This window comes from Salvia splendens, chromosome 4 (genome assembly GCF_004379255.2).
Source record: "Salvia splendens isolate huo1 chromosome 4, SspV2, whole genome shotgun sequence".
Lineage (NCBI taxonomy): Eukaryota > Viridiplantae > Streptophyta > Magnoliopsida > Lamiales > Lamiaceae > Salvia > Salvia splendens.
The window spans coordinates 1,229,525-1,252,245 of record NC_056035.1 but is presented as its reverse complement, the minus strand read 5'-3'; the positions used below and the strand labels follow the sequence as shown (position 1 = coordinate 1,252,245).

Sequence of the window (22,721 nt, the reverse complement as noted above, 5' to 3'; positions counted from 1 at the left end):
AACATCAACCCATATGCCATCATCTACTAACAAAACTAACAATATTGGTTATTCCTTTAGTTATACACTTACTTTTAAATAGAATAAAGAACATGAAAAATATTATTAATACAAAGTCAATAATGAACTTAAACACATTATTTAAATTTAGATTTAGTTAATGAGATATAAATACAAGCTATATATTTTATTTTTGGATATAATACATTTATGATATCTTTAAAATACAAAAACAAAAAATTTGAAAAAAAAGCCCAGCCCAGCCCGGGCTCACTTGGAAAGTGGGCCTGGGCTGGGCCGGACTTAGCAAAATTAGAAAAGGCCCGGCCCAGCCCGTCTCAGATATGGGCCTGGTCTGGGCCTCAATGTTGGCGGGCCTTGGCATGCCTGGGCCCGGGCTGGGCCGGGCCACTTGCCAACTCTAGTGCCGGCAAAGCATGCTTTATGAATATTTTATTTTTAGAAAAATTCGAAAATTATTGCCACGTCATATTCAAGACCATTCAAAAATTGATTCTTTGTGGATATATATTTATTTGATAGGTAGGAGTACATGTTTGTGTGACAAACTATATCATTCACAATCACTCTTTCAATTATATATTTGATCAATCTAATTAGCATTTTAGGTATGCTGTAACTAATGAAAAAGAAATCAAAACGGTGCCACCATGCCGGGACGTCGCCGGTTCAAAAATTGGCAATTCCGGTTCCAAAAAAGTGAAACCGTAACTGGCCCGGGAAAGGGAATGACAATTTCAATTCAAAATGCCGGTTTTCACAGTTTTGGGCCAGCCGCTGGCTAATGCTCCAAAATTCTGAAACCGGAACCGAACCAGTAATCGATAGGTCAATTACAGTTTAGCCTGTGAGAGGTGGTTCCAGTTCCAAAATCAGAACCGTATAACCAATATATCAGTTCCTAATCGGAACTGCTAGTTCAGTTTCAACTGGCATCCAATTTGAACAGTTTTAACAGTTTTGGCTCAAAAGCGCGGATTTTGGGCTGCTTTTTCCGATGGTTTTCCCATATTTGGACCAAAATTAACAATTAACCGCTGGTTTCAGTTCCGAAAATTTGGAATCGGAACCAGACCAGTATAACTGATATACTAGTTCTGGTTCAGCTGGTGAGTGGCAGTTTCGGTCGGGGTCCGGTTTGAACAGACATCCCTAATTGAATAAGTGTCAAACAATTATTCCAACTAAATAAATCAAGGAGTTCTAAATCTTTATAAATTAATGATTCCCTAACAAGGATCTGCAACTGAGGTAGAATCTAAAATGAAGAAACTGGTCTTTTTTTCTCAATTTCAGCTTCTTCTAATCTCACTGCTTAAACTAAATACAGCAGCACAAAAAAATAGTTATGTATGAAAGAGAGATTCACAAAACAAAAATGGACTTCATGTTGAATGATATAACTTTGAGAGAGGCTATAGAGTTACTGGAACACGAAGCCCATCGTAGCTCAATTCCATGTCCGTCTCCTTGAACTTCATGAGATCCTCGTTTATTTTGTCGTGATCCATCAGGTGCATCATACCTTCAGATACGCGAAAAGAGTATTATCATACAAGTATCAGAGCATGTGTAGAGACTAGAGCCAATGTAGTATAGTGAGCACACCAGTGAACAGTGTTCTTTTTGGTCGGATTTTCCTAACTTCGTCCAGTGCCTTAGAAATTTTAGGCGTATTTATGAGATAAGTAAGAGATCACTCAAAAGGTGACAGCATACTATTGTAAACATATGACTTACTCTTGGAAGCCCGAAATGAGTTGAAGAAGATCGATCTGGTCTTAGTGCGTCCTAAATGAAGAAACGGACAAGTTAATGATTGAGTTACTCTCATCATTTGCATGAAAGAATCACTGGTGGCTATATGTGCATATGCATGTATGCATATATATTTACAGAGAGATAGAGACCATAATAAGGAGTTCGCAGTTACTGAGAAGAGGATAAGTCTCTTCTGGTATATCACTGACGTCACTGCAAGCACAAAGAAGAAAGATAAGATCCCAGAGGAACATTCAGTCGGGTGGTGCAAAGTAACAGATATTGCCAAATCGAAAACCCAAAGAACGATAGCCACGACCATGCCAAACTGGTAAAGGTGTAAACTGCAAGATAAAGGTACAGAAGGATAAAGGAATATTAGAGGCAGAGCCCGAGAATGTGCATTTATTGTAAGCTAAATGTAGCCAAGCCAAAGAGAAAACTGTTTATATGATTACGAGCTGATGTGTCAATGAGGCTGTGAAATCTTATAATGTTCGGATGATATGGCCAAGTAAGGCAGACAGGACCTACTGATTTTGTAAACAATTATGAGTGAACGTGCACATAATATTCACACAGTGAATTCGAGCATCTCCAGTAAGACTGGACGTCAAATAGCCCTCACATAGCCTTCACACTGCTACATCATCAGCACTACAATTCTCCTGCCACATCAGCTTGCCACATCAACTGGACATCATATAGCCCTCACATAGCCTTCACACTACCTATCCACATCACTAATAACAATTATATAATTTAATTTACACTCGTATCAACATACGGAATTTAATTTACAAGACAAATACGGAAAATTCGAATAATAATATTAAAACTTAAAAGGTACATTAATTTTAAAAAAAAGTACAATAATTTTAAAAAAAGTACAAAAATTAAAAAGTGCATTAATTTAAAAAAGTAAAACAAAATCACTCCTCGCCGCCGTCCTCGTCTCCGTCGTCGCCCAGCGCTTCTTCACCGTCGTCGCTGCCGCCTCCGTCGCCACCTACGCCGCGGCTATTCCCGCCGGTGTCCCTCCTCATCGCCTCCAATTCTTCACGCTGGCTCTGGAGCAATACACGAAGAAAATCCTTCACCTCGGGGTCCACCGCCGCTTGGAAGTCGGCTAAGGTCTTCACCATTTGAGCGCGCGTTTGTTGGCGCGCGAAGAATTTGAACTCCTCGATAGACCTGCCGAGGGGGGATGTCGAATGGACCCCCTGGGAACTCGGGGTGCCCCCCCCCCCGCAACCTGTTGCGCCCGCCTTTGGCCAACCGAGCGAGGTCGGCGACCGAACGAACGAGGAGTCGGGAACTCCTGGGCCGTCTCGGGGAGGTCTGTCGAACCACCGCTGCTGCCGCTATAATCTCCGGTATAGTTCAGTTTCTGCCTCTTCGGCCAGCCAGCGTCGACGCCTGCCCGGAATTTCTTCGACTCGTTGAGCACAACGTAGCAGTTCCGGTAGGTGAACTCATAGTACTTCTTCTGCGGATCGGGGTAGGCTCTCTCCGCAATCCTCCTGCAGTCTTCCTCTGTTTGGCCACTGGTCTGCATGCGGAGGGCGTTGGCGTACAAACCCGAAAATCGAGAGACGCCAGACCTGATTCGGTCCCAGCACTTCCAGACCTCCTCCCCGGTGCACGGTCTCCCTTCAGAGCAAAATGCCCTGTAGGCTGCGGCTACCTTGGCCCACAAGTTGACGATCCTCTGGTTGTTCGAAACGAGAGGATCGTCGCAGACACTCACCCACGCCTTGGCAACCGCAACGTTCTCCGCGTCCGTCCACTTCCTCCGGCCCCGGATTTCCGCCTCCGGCTGCGACGACTCGCCGACCTTCTTGGCCTTGCCCTTCTTCTTACCCCGCCCTACTCCCTGGCTTTGAATGAGAGTTTCCGAAACCTCGTTCATATCAAAACCCAAGTCCGCTAAGGAGAAGGTCTCCGTATACTGTGCATCCGTTGGGGTCGATGTGTGCGAAGAACCGGTGGAAAAATCAAAAGGCGGCCGATAGGCGTTGTCCCCCCGTGCGTCCCCTGCGCCGGGGGAATCATCTGCTGCGCCGGTGGAATCATCTGCTGCTCCGGTGACTGCATCCCGGGTGCCCACCCCGGCATCATCTGCATAGAGGGCTGCATGCCGGGTGCCCACCCCGGCATCATCTGTTGCCACGGGTACATGTTGTAGTACCCGGTCATCGGAGGCCAACCACCTCCCCCAGGAGCCGGGGAAGTATGGGACCCTACCCCGGGAGTCAGGGCCATCTGAGACCCTACACCGGGAGGCGGGGGAGTCTGAGACCATCCCCCGGGAGTCACTGGAGTACCTTCGTAGTTGTTCTCCATTGCTCGTTATTGATCTTGAACAGAAAGTAAGGTAGAGAGAGTACTCGTTAAAACAAGTGGTGCGAATGAAAATGACGTTCAAAGCGCGTATATATAGTGTTTTCGAAAGAAAAAAAAATAAAAAATAAAATCTGACGTCGGTTTGACGCCGATCCGGGACCCACAGTGGCGCCGTGAGGATCGGCGTCGGAACCGGCGTCATCGCGCGAATCGGCATGGCCACGCCGATTTCGCCGACGCCGGTTCCAATGGTTCGGCGTCAGAACCGGCGTCGGCAAAAAATCGGCGTCGCGATTTTGACGCCGTTACTGGAGATGCTCTTACATATCATGATATCAATCGGCATTACTAAGATTGATATATGGAGAAAGTCTAAACCACGACCAATAATTAACCTCTTAGTTTGCTTTCTATACAATCTCATTTCGAGCTCTATCCCAATTATATCAATCAACATTGTATCCACCTCTTCTACTACGCTATCTCAATAATAGCGTGCTAACTCCCAAATGCAACAAAAGAAAAGAGGAAAAAACTAAGGGGTCGTTTGGTTCGTTTGCTTGGTATAGGACATGTTCGGGCTTCTAGATGGGCTCAGGTTATGTTTGGTATATAAACCTGCTGTTTGGTTTCACTGTTGAGTGTTTAGGCCCATCTTACAAGTTTTGTTTGGTACATATGTTTAATGAAGAAATTTCACCATCCATGACTCTTCTACCCCTCTAGGGTTTCCGATTTTGGGAGGCTTTGATACATACACACATCGTCACTTTATCCCCTCAAACTATCATTTTATCCCCTCAAACTATCATTTTATGATGCAAAAGTATCATTTTATCATCCAAAGAACTAAAACTATCATTATGAAACAAAAATATCATTTTATCATTTGAAACTATCATTTTGTCCCCTCAAACTATCATTTTACGATGCAAAAGTATCATTTTATCATCAAAAAAATCTAAAACTATCATTATTAAACAAAAGTATCATTTTATCATTTGAAACTATCATTTTATCCCCTCAAACTATCATTTTACGATGCAAAAGTATCATTTTATCATCAAAAAAATCTAAAACTATCATTATTAAACAAAAGTATCATTTTATCATTTGAAACTATCATTTTATCCCCTCAAACTATCATTATATGATGCAAAAGTATCATTTTATCATCCAAAAAATCTAAAACTATCATTATTAAACATTGAAGATACGGGCTTTGCATATTTACAATAGAATATATTGAAGGCGAATATTCAAATTTTTATTTATGAAAAAAAACATTTAATCACTATATTTTAAACATATATTTTTTCTTATAGAATGGAGTTCTATATTTTAGCTCAGTAGCTAGTGTTGAATGGTTAGATTTGTGTTCTTATTGTGGAATGATTTAATACATGAGATGAGAGTGATATTGACATTGATTAATTTTGTTCTTAAACACTATGGATAATCTGATTAATATTGCTACGTCATTAATTAACATTTTATATGTTCAAACCAACTACTTTTGCATAATGATAGTTTTAAACTTTTGGATGATAAAATGATACTTTTGCATTATAAAATGATAGTTTGAGGGGACAAAATGATAGTTTCAAATGATAAAATGATATTTTTGTTTCATAATGATAGTTTTAGTTCTTTGGATGATAAAATGATACTTTTGCATCATAAAATGATAGTTTCAAATGATAAAATGATATTTTTGTTTCATAATGATAGTTTTAGTTCTTTGGATGATAAAATGATACTTTTGCATCATAAAATGATAGTTTGAGGGGATAAAATGATAGTTTCAAATGATAAAATGATACTTTTGTTTAATAATGATAGTTTTAGATTTTTTTGATGATAAAATTATACTTTTGCATCGTAAAATGATAGTTTGAGGGGACAAAATGATAGTTTCAAATGATAAAATGATATTTTTGTTTCATAATGATAGTTTTAGTTCTTTGGATGATAAAATGATACTTTTGCATCATAAAATGATAGTTTGAGGGGATAAAATGATAGTTTCAAATGATAAAATGATACTTTTGTTTAATAATGATAGTTTTAGATTTTTTTGATGATAAAATGATACTTTTGCATCGTAAAATGATAGTTTGAGGGGATAAAATGATAGTTTCAAATGATAAAATGATATTTTTGTTTCATAATGATAGTTTTAGTTCTTTGGATGATAAAATGATACTTTTGCATCATAAAATGATAGTTTGAGGGGATAAAATGATAGTTTCAAATGATAAAATGATACTTTGTTTAATAATGATAGTTTTAGATTTTATGGATGATAAAATGATACTTTTGCATCATAGAATGATAGTTTGAGGCGATAAAATGATAGTTTCAAATGATAAAATGATACTTTTGTTTAATAATGATAGTTTTAGATTTTTTGGATGATAAAATGATACTTTTGCATCGTAAAACGATAGTTTGAGGGGAGAAAATGATAGTTTCAAATGATAAAATGATACTTTTGTTTAATAATGATAGTTTTAGTTTTTGGATGATAAAATGATACTTTTGTATGATAAATTGATTGTTTGAGTTCTTTGGTTGGATAAAATGATACTTTTGCATCATAAAATGATAGTTTGAGGGAACAAAATGATAGTTTCAAAATGATAGTTTGAGGGGACAAATATAGAATCTATTCTTCTTCCTCATTTATGAGCACATTTCCTACCCTCCATCACTCTTATCTACCCCTCATTCATTTCTATGCGGCGAGTGATGTGGTTGCATCATATCAAATCCCCCATTTGTAGCATTAAAGATAATTCATTGGGAGAAAACTTGATGATGTTTATGTCGACCGATTCCGGTAGCTGAATCGGAGCCCTAACGCCGATAGTTGTATGTCGGCGCTTGCTTATCAAGGGGGAAAAATGTAACAGAACTGAGTTTTACCGTTCTCGCCGGGATCGATGAAGACTTCACTGGCTGCTCAACGTCCGGCGTCGAATTGGTGATTGCACTGACTGGATACGCACAAGAGGGGAAACGAGAAGTGGTGAGAGGATTTGTTTTCAATCTTCAAATTGTGAAAATAGGGAGGGCATAATGGAGAAGTGGAGGTTTGTCGGGGCTGGGCATTCGAGCCATGATAATAAACCAGCCCCCACAAGTGTGATTTGGGTCAGGGGTTTGTAGTGTGAACAGTGCGGGCCTTACGGGCCTCGACCGGGCCATCTAATATCAAACATGGCAACCAAACAACTGGTATAAGTATGATATGAAACGTAAACATGAGTTAACATACGAACCAAACGACTCCTAAAAGGTTCAAAACAGGAAACAAAATCGCTTTATTCTTCACTCAAAAGCCGCAATTCACTATCGTCCAACACCTTTTTGAGAAATTCAAAATCGATACTCACCCAAAAAAGGTTAACTTTAACCAAATCAATCAAAAAAGTGTCAATTTTATGATCATCAACAATTAAAATTTCCAAATTAAAATCTGAACACAATAAAATGATTAACGGAATTGAAATACTGACTGGAATGAAGCGAAGCTCGGACGATATGGCTCAAGTTCAACCGAGATGACCCGTTTACCGAAACGGAAAATTGCCCCTTCCTAGAGAGGGAAAACGGGTTGATGGAGCGGGTTAAACGGAGCCATGGAGCATGGAGTGGACGTACAATCCCAAAGGAGAGAGGTACAACCATTTCCGCTTGTTTTGTTAGATACAGAAAAGCAATGCAGCAGCTAATTGGAGAAGAGGGAGAGCGAAATATTTTCAGATTAGTCCCCAAAGTTTTGCTAATTACAAATTTATACACTAAATAAAAATTATCCCTAAAAGGATGAAATTAAGGGAAATTCAAAACAAATCATTATTTATAACCATTTTATGGTGGGTCTTCCCAAATGTTTCTAGTTAGATTGAAGACTTCTTAGCCATTATTGACGTATGTGGGACAATGTCATGATCTTCTTAAAATAACTCTCACTTGAATATTACAAGTAACACAACTACATAAATGAGTGTGTGTACCACTGTCAGATTATGAATATGGTGTTGTAATTCATAAATATAGTATAAACTTTCACGTGATTGATCAAATGAGTACAAATGAAAGAGCAATAATTCTAATAAACTTTCTCACATGCTATAAAATGAAGTACTATGTTTATCTTCCAAATTGAGAAAAATAATGCTAGTTCCCGTTTAAGATAATATGTTTTTGTGTTTAGGTTATCCCAAATAAAATAAATAAATTTATAGTAATTTTTAAAACAGTATAGTAATTGTAACATTTTCTCTCTCTCTCAGTTTAATACATCCAGCTAGTTTTTTCTTCTCTCTATTTTAAAAGATACAACATGAGTTTAGATAAAAAGGATGGGATCATATGGTAGAAAAAGATACTAAGATTGTGGTGTAGTGTGATCAAAATGATGGAGGATACTACCAATGAACTTTCTTTAGGGACAGAGGGTATTTTATAGAGTTAAGTGTAGCAAGAACCAACAAAATATCAATTACATCTTCATTTTAGTCTTCCTACACTACACTATTCCTCTTCTAGCATGTTTTGAAATTTCAACACACAACAAGTCAGCAAAATGAGGAGGGACAAGAATGAAAACTACCTCAGACCAACCAAAATAACTCTCCCACACAACACATCAGCCCTGTGGGAAAAAAATGCTATTTTATGTCCTATTCCAAGGTCCAAGAATGCACATTGACCTTGACCCCTTACTAGAGATGACCATTCCAAGTCATGAAGCTTGCATTGAGAGAGAGAGAGAACAATAAATAGGATTCCTTTGCTCATTGTTGCATAACTTGAAAAAATGGCATATTATCAGAATGTTTGGCTGATATTTTGCTTCATATCAGTTCTTGAACTTCAATCCTGTCTTAGTACTCAAAGAGATGATCAGCCCTACAGAACTGCATATCACTTCCAACCTCCCAAGAATTGGATGAATGGTAACAACTCTTATCATCAGACTCTTTTCTTCATCACTACAAACTTATGCTTCTTTAATCTCTGGCTAATCTTCTTCATCTTTTTTGCACATGCTTTGTATGGACAACTGTGGAATCTCAGATCCTAATGGTGAGTTTCACAACATATGAACTTAACACAACTATGATGTGACAATCTAACTAGCTACTAATGACAGGGCCAATGATATACAAAGGAAACTACCACTTATTCTACCAATACAATCCTGAAGGGGCTGTGTGGGGAAACATAGCTTGGGGGCATTCCACATCAAAGGATCTCATCAACTGGACGCCTCACCCAGCGGCAATCTCCCCGGACACCCCATCTGACATCAAAGGATGCTGGTCGGGCTCAGCCACGATCCTTTCAAATGGCAAACCAGTCATTGTCTACACAGGTAACAGTTCACAGAACCAGCAGTTACAGAATCTAGCAATGCCAAAGAATCTCTCTGATCCAAACCTCATAGAGTGGATCAAGCCATCATATAATCCTCTTATGGCACCAACACAGCAGAACATGATCAATGCCTACTCGTTTAGGGACCCCACCACGGCCTGGTTAGGCCGTGATGGGCGGTGGAGATTGATAGTTGGGAACAAGATTGGCCGGAGAGGGAGAGCACTTCTGTTTAGAAGTAGAGATTTTGTTCACTGGACTCAAGCTAAGCACCCGTTGTACTCAAAGAGGGGTACCGGCATGTGGGAATGCCCGGATTTCTATCCTGTCTCGACTAGAGGCGAGGATGGAGTTGACACATCCAAGGTAGGGAAAGGGGTCAAGCATGTGCTGAAAGCTAGCATAAATGATGGACTATTCGACTCTTATGCTATTGGGACTTACAATCTTGGGAGGGATGTGTTTGTCCCGGAGAAAGGGTCGTTGAGGCTCGACTCGAAGATGAGATATGATCATGGAAAGTTCTACGCTTCAAAGACCTTCTTTGATAGCTCAACAAAGAGGAGGGTCTTGTGGGGTTGGATCAATGAATCCACAGATGCTGCCATTGATAAAAGCAAGGGCTGGTCTGGCCTTCAGGTGGATTCTTGTTTTGATTTTATATACCATTAGTTTTTTCATTTTTGCAAGTCTGTTTTCAAATGTTCCAATTTCCCACATGTTTAGGCAATTCCTAGAAAGATCTGGCTTCACAAATCAGGAAACCAATTGGTGCAATGGCCAGTTAAAGAAATTGAAAAGTTGAGAAAAGGTAAAGTGATCTCTTCTGCCAAAGAGCTCAGAGGAGGATCAGTTCTTGACATATCAGGAGTGACAGCCTCTCAGGTTCTCTCTCTCTCTCTATTCCACACACATACACACACAGACATACATGAAGTAATGATGATATTTACCTTGTAGGCTGATGTGGAGATTTCATTTGAGATCTCTACATTCAAGAATGTAGAGGTGCTGGAGCCAAGCTTGACTGATCCACAAGAAATTTGTAGTCATGGATCAAGCAAAGGTGGGGTGGGACCATTTGGTCTACTAGTATTGGCTTCAAAGGATATTCAAGAACACACAGCAGTTTACTTCAGAGTTTTCAAAGCCAAAACCAGATATGTTGTTCTCATGTGCAGTGACCAAAGCAGGTATGTATCTATAATATACTTCAAGTTCAAGATTTGAGTTATATCTTGTTTTATTTGTCATTTGGTTCAATATGTAGGTCTTCGTTGAACCTAGATTACGATAAGCCCATGTATGGAGCTTTCGTTGATGTGGATCCTGTGAAGGAAAAATTGTCACTGAGAACTTTGGTGAGTTCTTCCTTTCTAGTTTAGTGAGGATGGAGAAAGAGCATGATCATTAATGGGATTTCTGCAAAAAATAATTGCTTACATTTTCGCAGATTGATCGTTCGATTGTGGAAAGTTTTGGTGGGGAGGGGAAGGCTTGCATCACAGCTAGAGTTTATCCCTCACTGGCCATTGATGGAGGAGCACATTTGTATGCCTTCAACAACGGGACTGACAGCGTTAAGATCTCGAAACTGGCTGCCTGGAGCATGAAGGCAGCTCAAGTCAATTGATGGAATAACAAGCAAAGATGGTGATGTATCATTACTCCACTCTATTTTATCCATCCATAAATGAATGCACTTTAGCTTCTTCACTGTTACAGACGAATCAATAAGATTTTGATGGTATAAAATGAGTAGTACTTTTTTCTGTACGTTCATGTTTCATGATTCCTTATAACATGAACGAGTTGAATCATCGGCATTGAAACTAAGTAGAATCAAGCACGACAGCCATGCGTTTCCCTCGTCGTCCAAAAGACAAGTCGAGTTCATATGATCTTTCACTTTTTAAAACGTCACAAGATAAAAGCTTGCATACTACTCCATATGCTAGAACAATAACATCACAAAAAATGGATATTTAGACACAATGTTGAAGTTACTCAGATATTGGGACAAAATATGGTGAAAGCAAAGTCCACTGATATATAAATAAATAAACCTTTGGCAAATACCGTTGGTCAATGTATTACAGAAGATGAGCAAAAACCATATACACATCCTCAAGTAACAACTGAAAACTGAATGATTTCACCTAACTAAGCAAAATCAAGGCCACAAAAACAGAAAGAGGCAAAGCAAAGTAGTCGAAAACTTGAAATTGGTGGAGACGGTTGGAAAGGGGGCATATATCTGTTTCATGGTCATTTTGATGTTCTCAGCCATTCTATTGCTGCTTGCATTCTGGAGGCCGTTCGCCTGGTTGACCTTCTCCAGCAGGTGCTCGGCTTCCTTTCTGGTAATAGAGAAACATCCAACTGCTTGGTAAGTTGTATCAAGTAAACCAAAATAAACTACAAAACAAAGTCAACTATAATCATTCCTTATGTGCAGCAGGCTGACCAAGTGCACCAAAGGAAAAAATGAGAATATGATCAAGAATTCTGAAATCAAAACTTAAATTCTAAACTTTAAAGTTGCGTCGTTCACCTTCTTCCTGCTCTTGACTTGCACTTTTTCCTCTTCATCATCCTCATCTTCATCTTCGTCTTCGTCTTCCTCTTCATCTTCATCTTCTTCTTCATCATCATCGTCCTCATCTTCCTCATCTGATAATTCGAGTTCATCACCTTCCGCAGCCTCCCCAGTAAACCAGGAAACAGCATGAGGGATGATTTTATCACGAATTGTGGAGCTGCAATGAATAAAAGTATGGGTAAACATTGTATCCACATAGAGAAATATTTTTCCCATATAGACATGAGAAAGCAGGAATAACTTACCCAATGTCATAGTCTTGCTCCATCAGATTTTGGAGTTCTTCAGCCTATTGGGACATATTGCAAATAATAGCAGAAAATGTGAGCATGGTTTGAAGATATTACAGTGCTATGGGTCAGATGATAAACCGTACAAGGAATGGCCATACATACCTTATCATCATCTATATCATCGTCTTCATCTGGCACCTCTGGTGGACTGAAGAAGTTGAAAAAGCTTTCACACTTTTCAGTCTTAATAATTGGCTTCGCATTTTTTGCCCCCTTCTTTGGCTTTTTCTTCAAAACTTTTTGAGTCAAGCATTTGCCAGGATACCATTCAATCTCTGTCCTGCAAGAATGCAGTATGACATTTATAAACAGATGAAAAAATACTGCAAATTAAAATGTGGATGATAAACCAAAAAGGATTAGCAAGATGAACAAACAAATTACCCTATTGCCTTCTCTAGTATAGGCTCATCCTCTTCAATCATATGGTATGTTTTCGTGAGAACAGAATTCTTGAAAAAGGGATTGGTATCAAAGAAGAACTCAAGCTTGAAGCCTTTGGGATCTTCAAGCCTAGACCACTTAATATCCTTAAGATATTTTAGAGCCTCTTCATCACGCTCTGTTATCTGAACAAACATGTCGATTAGAGCTCAAATGAAGGTAAATTACCAGACAGATTAATAAACTGCAAGCACAAATACCAACCTCCTCCCCCAATATCTCATTAGACTTCATTGCTATCAGCCAGAAGTCAGGGACACCTTTAACTGAGATGAAGGTTCTACTATTAGCTAAGCCGGTCATGAAAAACTAAAGCAGTCCCGAACAATAACACGGCACAATCAAACCCTGAACTGACTAGGGAAACAAAACCTTGCTTTACCTTTGGATTCAGCAGCCATTCCTTCAACCTCCGCAACACCATTCACAATCTCAAATCGCTGTAGTATGTTTAGAAAAGAGATTAATTGGAGTTTCACAAACACACACGGAAGAAGCTAAGAAAATGCTAAAAAAAACACTGATTACTTTCGTATAGAACGGCTGATAAAGTGTCTGGTATTTAGCTTCAAGTGCTGTTCTTTCCTCGATAAACTTCGCCTCTAGCTCATCATGTTGGCTCTGCAATTATGAAAACATGTTAGATTAACACCGTAATCAGTAGCACGGCGAAGAAGAAATACAATGTTACCACAACTCAGTGGCATAATGAACTACTACAAAAACATCAAATAACATTATCCCCACTACTAACGACCAATGTAAAACTTAAAAATTCAATTTTTAGTCAACACTAACATAAAATATCCAATGATGAAAACAAAAACACTAATAATTAGCAGAGCCTACAAAAGCATGACAGAAACCAAACTACAAAAACTTCGATATAAACAGACACAAACACAGAGAATCAGGCAAAAAACCTGAATGCTCTTCAGCGCCTCGACGCGCGAGCGCACTCTAGGCGGCAACGACTCCATCACGTCAACGTGCTGCTCGGCCAAATCCTGCAGCTTATTCTACATAACGAAGTAAAAAAGAAGCTTCAATCGCGCTGTACTGTTAAAAAACGAAGCAGAAATCGAAACGGAAAAACTAGAAAATCGCAAACCTTGAGAGCACTGACTAGGCCTGCGCGATCCTCGGCGCTCAAAGCTGCAGATAAATCCAAAATTAGTTACGAATTCGCACGAGCTCTACACGCACACTGAGCACGAAGTAAAGTAGGGCGGGGAGAAGAGTGAATTACCGGCGGCGGCGGCGGGGAGAGATGCGTCCAACTCGGAAGTATCGAAGCTGTCTTTTTCAGGATTACTCATGACTGCGGGGAGAGAGAGGGGGGAGAAGAAAAGAATGGAAAACGAAAACCTAGAGAGAGAAAGAGAAAAAGGGGGAAATTGAAGATTTAACGAGGGAAAAAGGTGCTGTAAGGCCATCCACAATAGGAATAGCCCAGCAATAGCCTAGCCATAGCCCAGCCACTGCCACATCATCAGCACTAAAAATCCTCCTGTCACATCATAAATAGCCCAGCCATAGCCTAGCCACATCATAAATAGCCCAGCCACATCAATAGCCACATCACTAATAACAATTATATAAAATGACATAATTAACAATCACACAATATACGGAATTTAATTACGAGACATATACGAGAAAAGTTTAATAATACTATTAAAATTTAAAAAAGTATAATAATTTAAAAAAAGTACATTAAATTAAAAAAAATACATTAATAAAAAAGAGTGACAATTCACTCCTCGTCTCCGTCGTCGTCGCCTCCGTCGCTGTCGCCTCCGTCGCCACCATCGCCGCCGCCACCATCGCCGTCGCCTCCGCCGCCTACGCCGCTGCCGCCGCCACCGGTCTCCCTCCGTATAGCCTCCAACTCGTCCTGCAGGCTCATGAGCAAGGTTTGAAGCACGCTCTTCTCCACGGGATCCGTCGCCACCCGCCATTCGGCCATCGTCTTGATCAACTGAGCGCGCGTTTGGGCGCGAGCGAAGAATTTGAGCTCCTGGGTGGATTGGCCAAGGGGGGATGCCGACTGGACCTCCTGGGAAGCTCCGGCGTTCCCTCTCGCCGCCTGCTGAGCGCGCTTGCGCCCAATCGGGCGAGGTCGGCCACCGACCGAACGCGGCGTGGGGAACTCCTGCGTCGTCTCGGGGAGGTCGTGGGAACCTCCGCTGCTGCCGCTGTAATCGCCGGTGTAGTTCAGTCGTTGCTTCTTCGGCCAGCCAGAGTCGACACCTACTCGGAACTTCTCGGACTCGCTCAGTACAAGATAGCAGTTCCAGTAGGTGAAGTCGTTGTATAAACCCTTCAGTGGGAAGGCTTTCTCCGCTATTCTCCTGCAGTCATCCTCCGTTTGGCCACTGCTCATCATGCGGAGTGTGTTGGTGTACAAACCCGAAAATCGGGAGACCGCCGCCCTGATTCGGTTCCAGCCCTTCCGGCAATCCTCCCCGTTGCGGGGCCTCCCCTCCGGGCAAAATCTCTGGTAGGCTGCTGCTATCTTGCCCCACATGTTGACGATCCTTTGCTCGTTCGAAACAAGAGGATCGTCGCAAACACTCACCCATGCCTTGCTGAGCGCGACGTTCTCGTCGTCCGTCCACCTCCTCCGTACCTCCTCCTCACCCGGCTGCGACGACTCGCCGACCTTCTTCTTGCCCTTCTTCTTTGGGGCGCCACGCCCCGGCACTGCCCCCCCTTGAACTAGAGTCTCCTGAGCTCCGAGAGTATCAAACCCCAACTCATCTAAGGAGAAACTATCAAACCCCAAGGGTGTTTGGGTCGATGTGTGCGAAGACCCAGTCGAAAAATCAAAACTGGGGCGATAGACATCCCCCGCCGTCGCCGGGGACCCCCCAGGAGTCCCCTGTGTAGCCGGTACGACCCCCGGAGTCCCCTGTGTAGCCGGTACGACCCCCGGAGTCCACTGTGTCGCCGGTACGACCCCCGGAGTCCACTGTGTCGCCGATGCTCCCCCGGGCATCATCTGCATCCCGGGTACCCACCCCGGTATCGGCGGAAACCCCCCCGGCGGACTCCCCCCCATTGGGGCCCCGGGCATCATCTGCTGCCACGGGTACATGTTGTAGTACCCGGGCACCTGACCCCATCCACTTCCCACAGGGATCGTCGGAGTTTGTGACCCGCTACTCCCGGAACTAGGCTCGTTGTTGAGATCCATTTCCCGTTGTTGATCTTGAACAGAAATTAAGATAGAGAGAGTACTCGTTAAAACAAGTGGTGCGAATAAAAATGACGAGCAAAGCGCGTATATATAGTGTTTCGGAAAAAAAAAATTAATTTTCGCGCTAGGCGGTGCGCTGGGCGATCCGGGCGCTGCAATAGCGCCGAACGGACCGCCCAGCCGACCGCCCAGCGCTGCGCGGTTTCTCTCTCCAATCGCCCTCTGGGCGGCTGCAATAGATCGCCCAGCGAACCGCCCAGCGCCGGCGCTCGGCTGGGCGGTCGCTGGGCGCCTATTGTGGATGGCCTAATTGGACCTCTGTGGATTAGCTGGAAATTTATTGTGTTAACAGAATTTTACTATAATTAAATATGGCGTGGATTTTATGCTTGGTTTTTATTCTTACAATTTTTACCAGGTCCAATTAAATTCGTGAGTCTTCGTTGATGGTTGAAAAATACTTTAGAGTTCAATTTAATAAGTATCTCAAATCAATCGCTCCTTTGGTCAACAAATTTTATACAATCATTGAGACACTAGTCTTAGGGAAAATTTATCGTATAGAATGAGTTCTCACGTTTGGTTTGAACATCGCACAATTTTAATATGAATTATACGGTCTTCATCTTTCTACACGGCCAGTACACTTGGATTCCCATTGTTTGTCTCTAGGTCTCGCTATCTATCTCCTTTTAATCGTGAGATTTGTCAGCGTAGCATGCTTCCCAAATATAAAGAGAAAATGCATGAGAGATTTAGTGTCGAGATTATTCGAAAAAAATGGAACAATAGTTCCAACATTGGTCGTATGTTTTATTGCGGGTCTTAGTTCTTAGTAATCTTGAATACTAAACAAATACGTCAACCTAGGACTATTAAATGTTCGGCTAGACTCATTTACAAGCAGAGTAAGTGCATATGGTTCTTTGAAAGATATTTAGTCTATAAATATATGAACTTGCTATGTTTCTGTCTCATTTGGCTTTATAAATGTTCTGGAAATTTGTAGTATTGTCAGTACTCATTAGAGATTTGAGCCCTAAGGGCATCCACTGTGGGGCGGACTATCGTCCGCAACTGTAGACATGCGGACGATAACTCATCCATCGTCCGCACCCTATAGATCGTCCGCGGACGATAGGGCGCCCGATGTCCATCGTCCGCGCTTTCGTCCGCCCCACTGTGGGCGATGCGGATGATGCGACGCGTTTTTATTTTTGTTTTTTTTGAATTTTTATTCTATAAATACACTCAATTTCATTTACAATCTCACATTCACATTCTATCACATCTCTCTCATCTCTCATTCTCACTAAAAAAAAATGAATCTCGGCAACGACGACTGGAGTACATCGGAAGGCATTACTCGGGCGTTATTCGATTGCGTTAATGATGTTGCGGCGTGCTTGGCGGAAATGGAGCGCGAGCGGGAAGCGGCGGCTACGGCTGCCCCGATTGGGCCAATGATGAAGGTGGATCTAGCTCCAGCACGTCGACCCCGCCTGTCGCTCGAGGATTACCGATGGGCTTCAATGAGGTTATAGCTAGACAGACCTCAATGCGCAGCTAACAAGAGCATGCTCAGCTCATGAACGACATGATTGAAGAAGTTTGGAAGTGTAAAGGCCATTTAGAGTTTGTAGTTTTTTTACTTCGTACTATAATTTGAACTTCCAATGAAATGAAGTTGTTTTTTCCAATTTTTTTAATATTTTAAATATTCAAATAAAAAAAAAAGCTTAGGGCGCCCTTTAGGGCGGACCTTATGACGCCCTATTGTGGATGCCCTAAACTCAGCATCTTAATCCGTAAAGAGCAACTTTCTTTAGAGGATGTGTTTAAATAAATCTCTATCCATTAAGAATGCTAATAATAACTATTATTATTATTATTATTATTATTAAAAAGAAGGACGTGATTTAATAACATTAATTTACCTTGACGTTAACGACACATTGGGTTTAGAGAAATCTTAAGGTAGAGAAATCTTTTTATGAAAATGATCGGCCCTAAATTAACTACTATTTGGAAAATAGACCCATTATCCGAAGTATAGTACTTTATAAATGTAATTTCGAATAATTTTTGAATTATTTGCATGTGAAACAGTTTATCAATTATTCATATGCATGAATCTCATAAACTTGAAAGAAGTAAAATAGCAGAACACCTACACTGAAATATTTGTCAAATTACAAGAAGCATTATTCGTACCAACCAAATTGATCATATTTAATTATTCAGTGCATCAATTGGGACATGAAAAGTCAACACAAATCATCTATGCCATTATTCATTGTTGTTATCCAAAAAACTGTGTTTCAGTTGGATCATGGCGGCCTATGCAGCCTTGGTTTCTCTATTGAATATCATAGATGACATCGAGCACCATCCTTCCCCTCCCATCTCTCTCCACAAACACCAAATTCAATCTCTCACTCAACATGTTATCTTCCTGCAAGAATTTCTTCAAGCTTACACGTCTCCCATTTCTCATTGCCTCGAAGCAGATGCACTGGAGATGCGTATTGCATGCAGCTGAAGATGTAATCGAATCTCATATTGTCGGAAAGATTCAGCTCAGGGGATCCATGGCAGATGCAGCTTATTCGGCTGAAGACGTCGACAAGACTCAGCTCATGAGTAGATCCAAAGCATCCAAGTCCCCTCATCAAATCACAATGATGATGATGATGAACGGATAAAGTTGTATCAAGATATACAAAATGTGATAGAAGAAATGGACCGGATCAAGAGAGTGGCGATGGAGACCAACACGGAGAAGGTGGTGGTGTTCTCTGATCATGTCTTAAACGGGATCATGGAGAAGCTCGTTGCAGACGAACTCGGTCGCCAAGTCATCCCCATCACAGGAATGGGCAGCATAGGTAAGACCGCTCTTGCTCAGACAAGTTATTAAGGAGCGTTTTGATTTTCTTGCTTGGGCTACTATTTCTGAACAATACCACACGAGAAATTTTGTGCGGACTTGTTTCACAAGCCACAAACAAAGATAAGGAACAACTAAGTCAAATGAGTGAAGATGAGAGTTGTACCATTGTTTATCGGTTTCTAATTGTAATGGATGATATGTGGAGTATTGAGTCTTGGAATGAGATACAATGTTTCTTTCCTAACAATGGGAATTCCAGTCGGATAATGGGGACGACCTGGTTATCACACTTGAGTTCCCAGCTAAACAATTGTTATAGCCATCAAATGGAATTTCTTGATGAGGCTAGTAGTTGGGTTGGGTCCTATTTTCCAAGATTGTGTTTGGAGATGAATTTTGTCCTCTTGAATTGGAGAAAATTGGAAAGGAGATTGCAAACAGTTGTAGAGGAGCATTTTGAAAAATATGGAACTCATGTTGGGAAGCAGTTAGAAACAACTTTAACTTGGCAGTGAATTATGAAATGATAAGCATTGTTTGAAAATGAGCTATAATCATTTGCCCGCCTACTTAAAACCTTGTTTTTTATACATGGGCATGTTTGATGCAATTAGGGGTCTCGACACTCATTAAGCTATGGGCTAGTGAAGGATTCCTTCAACCAATAGATGGCAAAAGCTTGGAAACAATTGGGAAAGACGACTTAGTTGATAGAAATCTCGTTATAGTTGATGAGTTTGGATCTACTGGAAACATAAAACTAGTCAAAGTTCATGATTTGCTAAAAGATATATGTGTGAACCAAGAAGGCTTTTATCACGTGATAGAAGAATTCCCATGTGCCTCAGTATGTTATCTTCCAAGTTGATAGCATGTCCTCAATATTTTCTTCTTTCAATCAGTTCTACAACTTACATTGTTTCTTGTCTGTTTGAGTGTACTGAGATTTGGATACTGAGGCATATTGAGATGACTAAGAGAGGATTGATTATCCCGAATCCTTGCCGTCATGGACAATCTAGTGTTACTTAGCACATAATTTTTTTAACATTATGCATAATTTGTTGTAATATCCAAAACATATGTGCTCTGAATTGTTATTAACATTTTAATTCTACAATTTTATAAAATTCAAAGTTCAATTCGTAATTTTATTTGATGCCATAGATAAATCTCATAAATTGAGTGATGTAGGTCAAGGAGGATCAGTTGCGAAAATATGAACACAAACCACTATACCCATATTCCCTCCGGTCCATAGTAGTAAAGTCATTTTATCATTTTGGTGTGTTACATATAGTAGTTGAGTCATTTCATATTTTAGTAAAAGTCAACACATTTCTCCTCACTTACTTTTTTCTCTTACTTTATTTTCTCTACCTTTTTCATTTCCTACTTTAGCATTCATTTACTTCCTCCGTCCGCGAATAGGAGTCTAGTTTTTCCATTTTAATTCGCCTGCGAATAGGAATCCCGGTTCACTTTTACCATAAATGGTAATAGAGTCTAACTTTCCACTTACTCATTTCACTCACATTTCATTGAAAACTAATACTCCATCCGTCCGCGAATAGGAGTCTCGTTTTTTCATTTTAGTCGTCCACGAATAGGAGTCCAGTTCATTATTAGTATAAATGGTAAAGGACCTTACATTCCGTCAACTCATTCCACTCACATATAATTTAAAACTAATATATACAAGTGGGGCACATATTCAACTAACTTTTTTCCACCCACTTTTCTTAACATTTCTTAAAACTTGTGCTAGAATGAAATGAGACTCCTATTCACGGACGGAGGGAGTATATACTAGTGGAACTCATATTCCACAAACTTTTTTCCATTCACTTTTCTTAACATTTCTTAAAACTCGTGCCACTAAAAAATGAGACTCCTAATGACAAACGGAGGGAATACTTTACTCACTTAATACAATTTTTTTTAACTATGATCAAAGTAGCATATTGATTATGATACTCCCTTCATCCCATAATCGAGGTCACACTCTCATTTTTTGTATATCCCACAAAAAATGTCATATTTCCTTTTTGAAAAAGATTTTCTCTCACATTAATTATAAAATTATATTTTCTCTCATAACTTAATTAACAAAACAACATTTCTTAAAATCCCGCATCATATCGTAAGGGTGGAATCTTTTTTGGGACGGAGGGAGTAATAAATCTCCATGCAAACATCGTGAAAAGGGACACCCCAATGGCCTCCGGCACGTGGTGTCCTGTCCAAACATCTCTGACAAACTCACGCGCAACCAAATATGGTCGCATTCACGCTCCAGTCAAAAAGTTATTCTATCACTATAGATTCGGAGTAGGGCCCACTACCTTCCTCTTCATCTTTTTCCTTTTCGTTTTTGAATGAAAAAACATTTATTAAATTGTTTAAAGATTAGATATGAAAGTAAATGGAGTGGTTGTAGATATAATAATTAAATATATTTGGTGAAGGAATAATTAATAGCATCTCCAACTAATTACCCTAAACTCAAACCTATTTTAGTATAAATATCATACTAAATATTAATTTTACTCTAACCATTTACACTAAACTCAAACTCAAAAAAATATTCTTCACTCATTTACTTTTTATTCTTTTCAATCACACTTATATATTTGATCTAAATTACAAACTAACCCATGAGCCATTGTCAATAACTAAAATTAAATAGTATAATTTTGTTTAAAATTAAGATTCTGTTAAATTTTAAACTAATAAACAATTATTAATATTGAAAATTATGTATCTGTAGTATTAGGAATAATAGTGTACTTGTAGTAGTAGATTTAATTTACTAACTTTTTTCAGTTATGTACGTGTAGTGTTATTATTAATTATTAATTATTAATTTAACTAATCATTTTTAATATTATAGCCAGCCCACTAATTAAAAACTAATCAAATATTAGTAGAACTAATTAGGTTACCACTCTTATTCGTATTATCTTCTTCTTCACACAGCCGCGCTTTTCCTGCAAGTTTTTCTGTAAGTTTTTCTGCATTTTAATTCTATTTCTTTCGTTTTTCTATTTTGATGATATAAATTGATTTGGACTTGAATGTAATAAATTAAAATTGAAAAGTATTTTCCATATACTTTTAGTATAAACTTAAAGATAGATATTTTTCTTCAAAAACTTATAATATGATTGGTTTTGCAGTACTGTTGGAGGTCTTTTCTACTACATTTTAAGTTTTATAGTACTATTGGAGATGGTCTAAAAAGCATATTGCATGGATGTCCTAAAATTGGGGGATATGATTGAGGAAAAAACAACCATTTTTTTTCTTACAACAAATAGATTTTGTATTTTGACAGCCTCAAGTTGGAGTGGATATAGAATTTTAATTTGATAGATAAGTTGTGTTGGAGTAGTTTCACTATTAATGTTTGTATGTAATAAGTCATTTCAAATTCTATTGTTTTAAATTAGTCTATTAGTGCTATTTTAATTTAAAAGAACTTCGTGCATAAAATAATTAGATCTAAAATAAGCTTTATTATATTCCGAGCTTTAGATCAGGTAGACTACAAACGTGCACATGCTAATTTATGTAGTCATTATAGCTAGTACTTTTGAATTTATAATGATTTGTTACGATTTATACTCGATTTTGATGATCATTTCCCTCTATGTTGTTTATTTAGTTCAACAAACAGATGTGATATTTAATGTATATGTCGTAGAATTTATGATAAAAAGAGAGGGAGTAATTAATACTTGTAATGAATCTCAAACTTATGGTACATTT

General features: G+C 39.6%; 3 protein-coding genes across 3 annotated transcripts; 1 reads left to right on the top strand and 2 right to left on the bottom strand.

Annotated features, from left to right (window-relative positions):
• Positions 1 to 1,436: 1,436 nt before the first annotated feature.
• On the bottom strand, positions 1,437 to 2,399 carry LOC121799802. Its single transcript, XM_042199285.1, has 5 exons — positions 2,317 to 2,399; positions 1,932 to 1,995; positions 1,762 to 1,812; positions 1,630 to 1,678; positions 1,437 to 1,546 (listed from the first exon to the last, which is right to left on the bottom strand). Exons 1-5 carry the CDS (start codon positions 2,349 to 2,351, stop codon positions 1,437 to 1,439), a joined length of 309 nt encoding a protein of 102 aa, XP_042055219.1. The 5' UTR covers positions 2,352 to 2,399.
• Positions 2,400 to 8,872: 6,473 nt separating this feature from the next.
• On the top strand, positions 8,873 to 11,292 carry LOC121801405 (beta-fructofuranosidase, insoluble isoenzyme CWINV1-like). Its single transcript, XM_042200887.1, has 7 exons — positions 8,873 to 9,095; positions 9,217 to 9,225; positions 9,293 to 10,155; positions 10,243 to 10,401; positions 10,477 to 10,709; positions 10,787 to 10,877; positions 10,970 to 11,292. The coding sequence occupies exons 1-7, from the start codon at positions 8,957 to 8,959 to the stop codon at positions 11,147 to 11,149; spliced, it is 1,674 nt and encodes a 557-aa protein (XP_042056821.1). The 5' UTR covers positions 8,873 to 8,956; the 3' UTR covers positions 11,150 to 11,292.
• Positions 11,293 to 11,546: 254 nt separating this feature from the next.
• LOC121801320 (nucleosome assembly protein 1;2-like) lies at positions 11,547 to 14,240 on the bottom strand. Its single transcript, XM_042200789.1, has 11 exons — positions 14,105 to 14,240; positions 13,967 to 14,010; positions 13,779 to 13,874; positions 13,384 to 13,476; positions 13,238 to 13,295; positions 13,060 to 13,121; positions 12,796 to 12,980; positions 12,514 to 12,691; positions 12,364 to 12,407; positions 12,071 to 12,275; positions 11,547 to 11,876 (listed from the first exon to the last, which is right to left on the bottom strand). The coding sequence occupies exons 1-11, from the start codon at positions 14,172 to 14,174 to the stop codon at positions 11,808 to 11,810; spliced, it is 1,104 nt and encodes a 367-aa protein (XP_042056723.1). The 5' UTR covers positions 14,175 to 14,240; the 3' UTR covers positions 11,547 to 11,807.
• Between the last annotated feature and the right edge of the window lie 8,481 nt (positions 14,241 to 22,721).

Coding starts and splice junctions, on each gene's coding strand:
- LOC121799802 (XM_042199285.1), bottom strand. CDS start 2,351: ATGTGCACGTTCACTCATAATTGTTTACAAAATCA. Junction 1,996..2,316: donor CATAATTGTTTACAAAATCA/GTAGGTCCTGTC, acceptor TTGTGCTTGCAG/TGACGTCAGTGATATACCAG. Junction 1,547..1,629: donor AAAAAGAACACTGTTCACTG/GTGTGCTCACTA, acceptor GCGTATCTGAAG/GTATGATGCACCTGATGGAT.
- LOC121801405 (XM_042200887.1), top strand. CDS start 8,957: ATGGCATATTATCAGAATGTTTGGCTGATATTTTGCTTCATATCAGTT. Junction 10,402..10,476: donor CAGGAGTGACAGCCTCTCAG/GTTCTCTCTCTC, acceptor TTTACCTTGTAG/GCTGATGTGGAGATTTCATT. Junction 10,710..10,786: donor ATGTGCAGTGACCAAAGCAG/GTATGTATCTAT, acceptor TTCAATATGTAG/GTCTTCGTTGAACCTAGATT.
- LOC121801320 (XM_042200789.1), bottom strand. CDS start 14,174: ATGAGTAATCCTGAAAAAGACAGCTTCGATACTTCCGAGTTGGACGCA. Junction 12,692..12,795: donor ATACTAGAGAAGGCAATAGG/GTAATTTGTTTG, acceptor GCATTCTTGCAG/GACAGAGATTGAATGGTATC. Junction 12,408..12,513: donor ATGATATAGATGATGATAAG/GTATGTATGGCC, acceptor ATGTCCCAATAG/GCTGAAGAACTCCAAAATCT.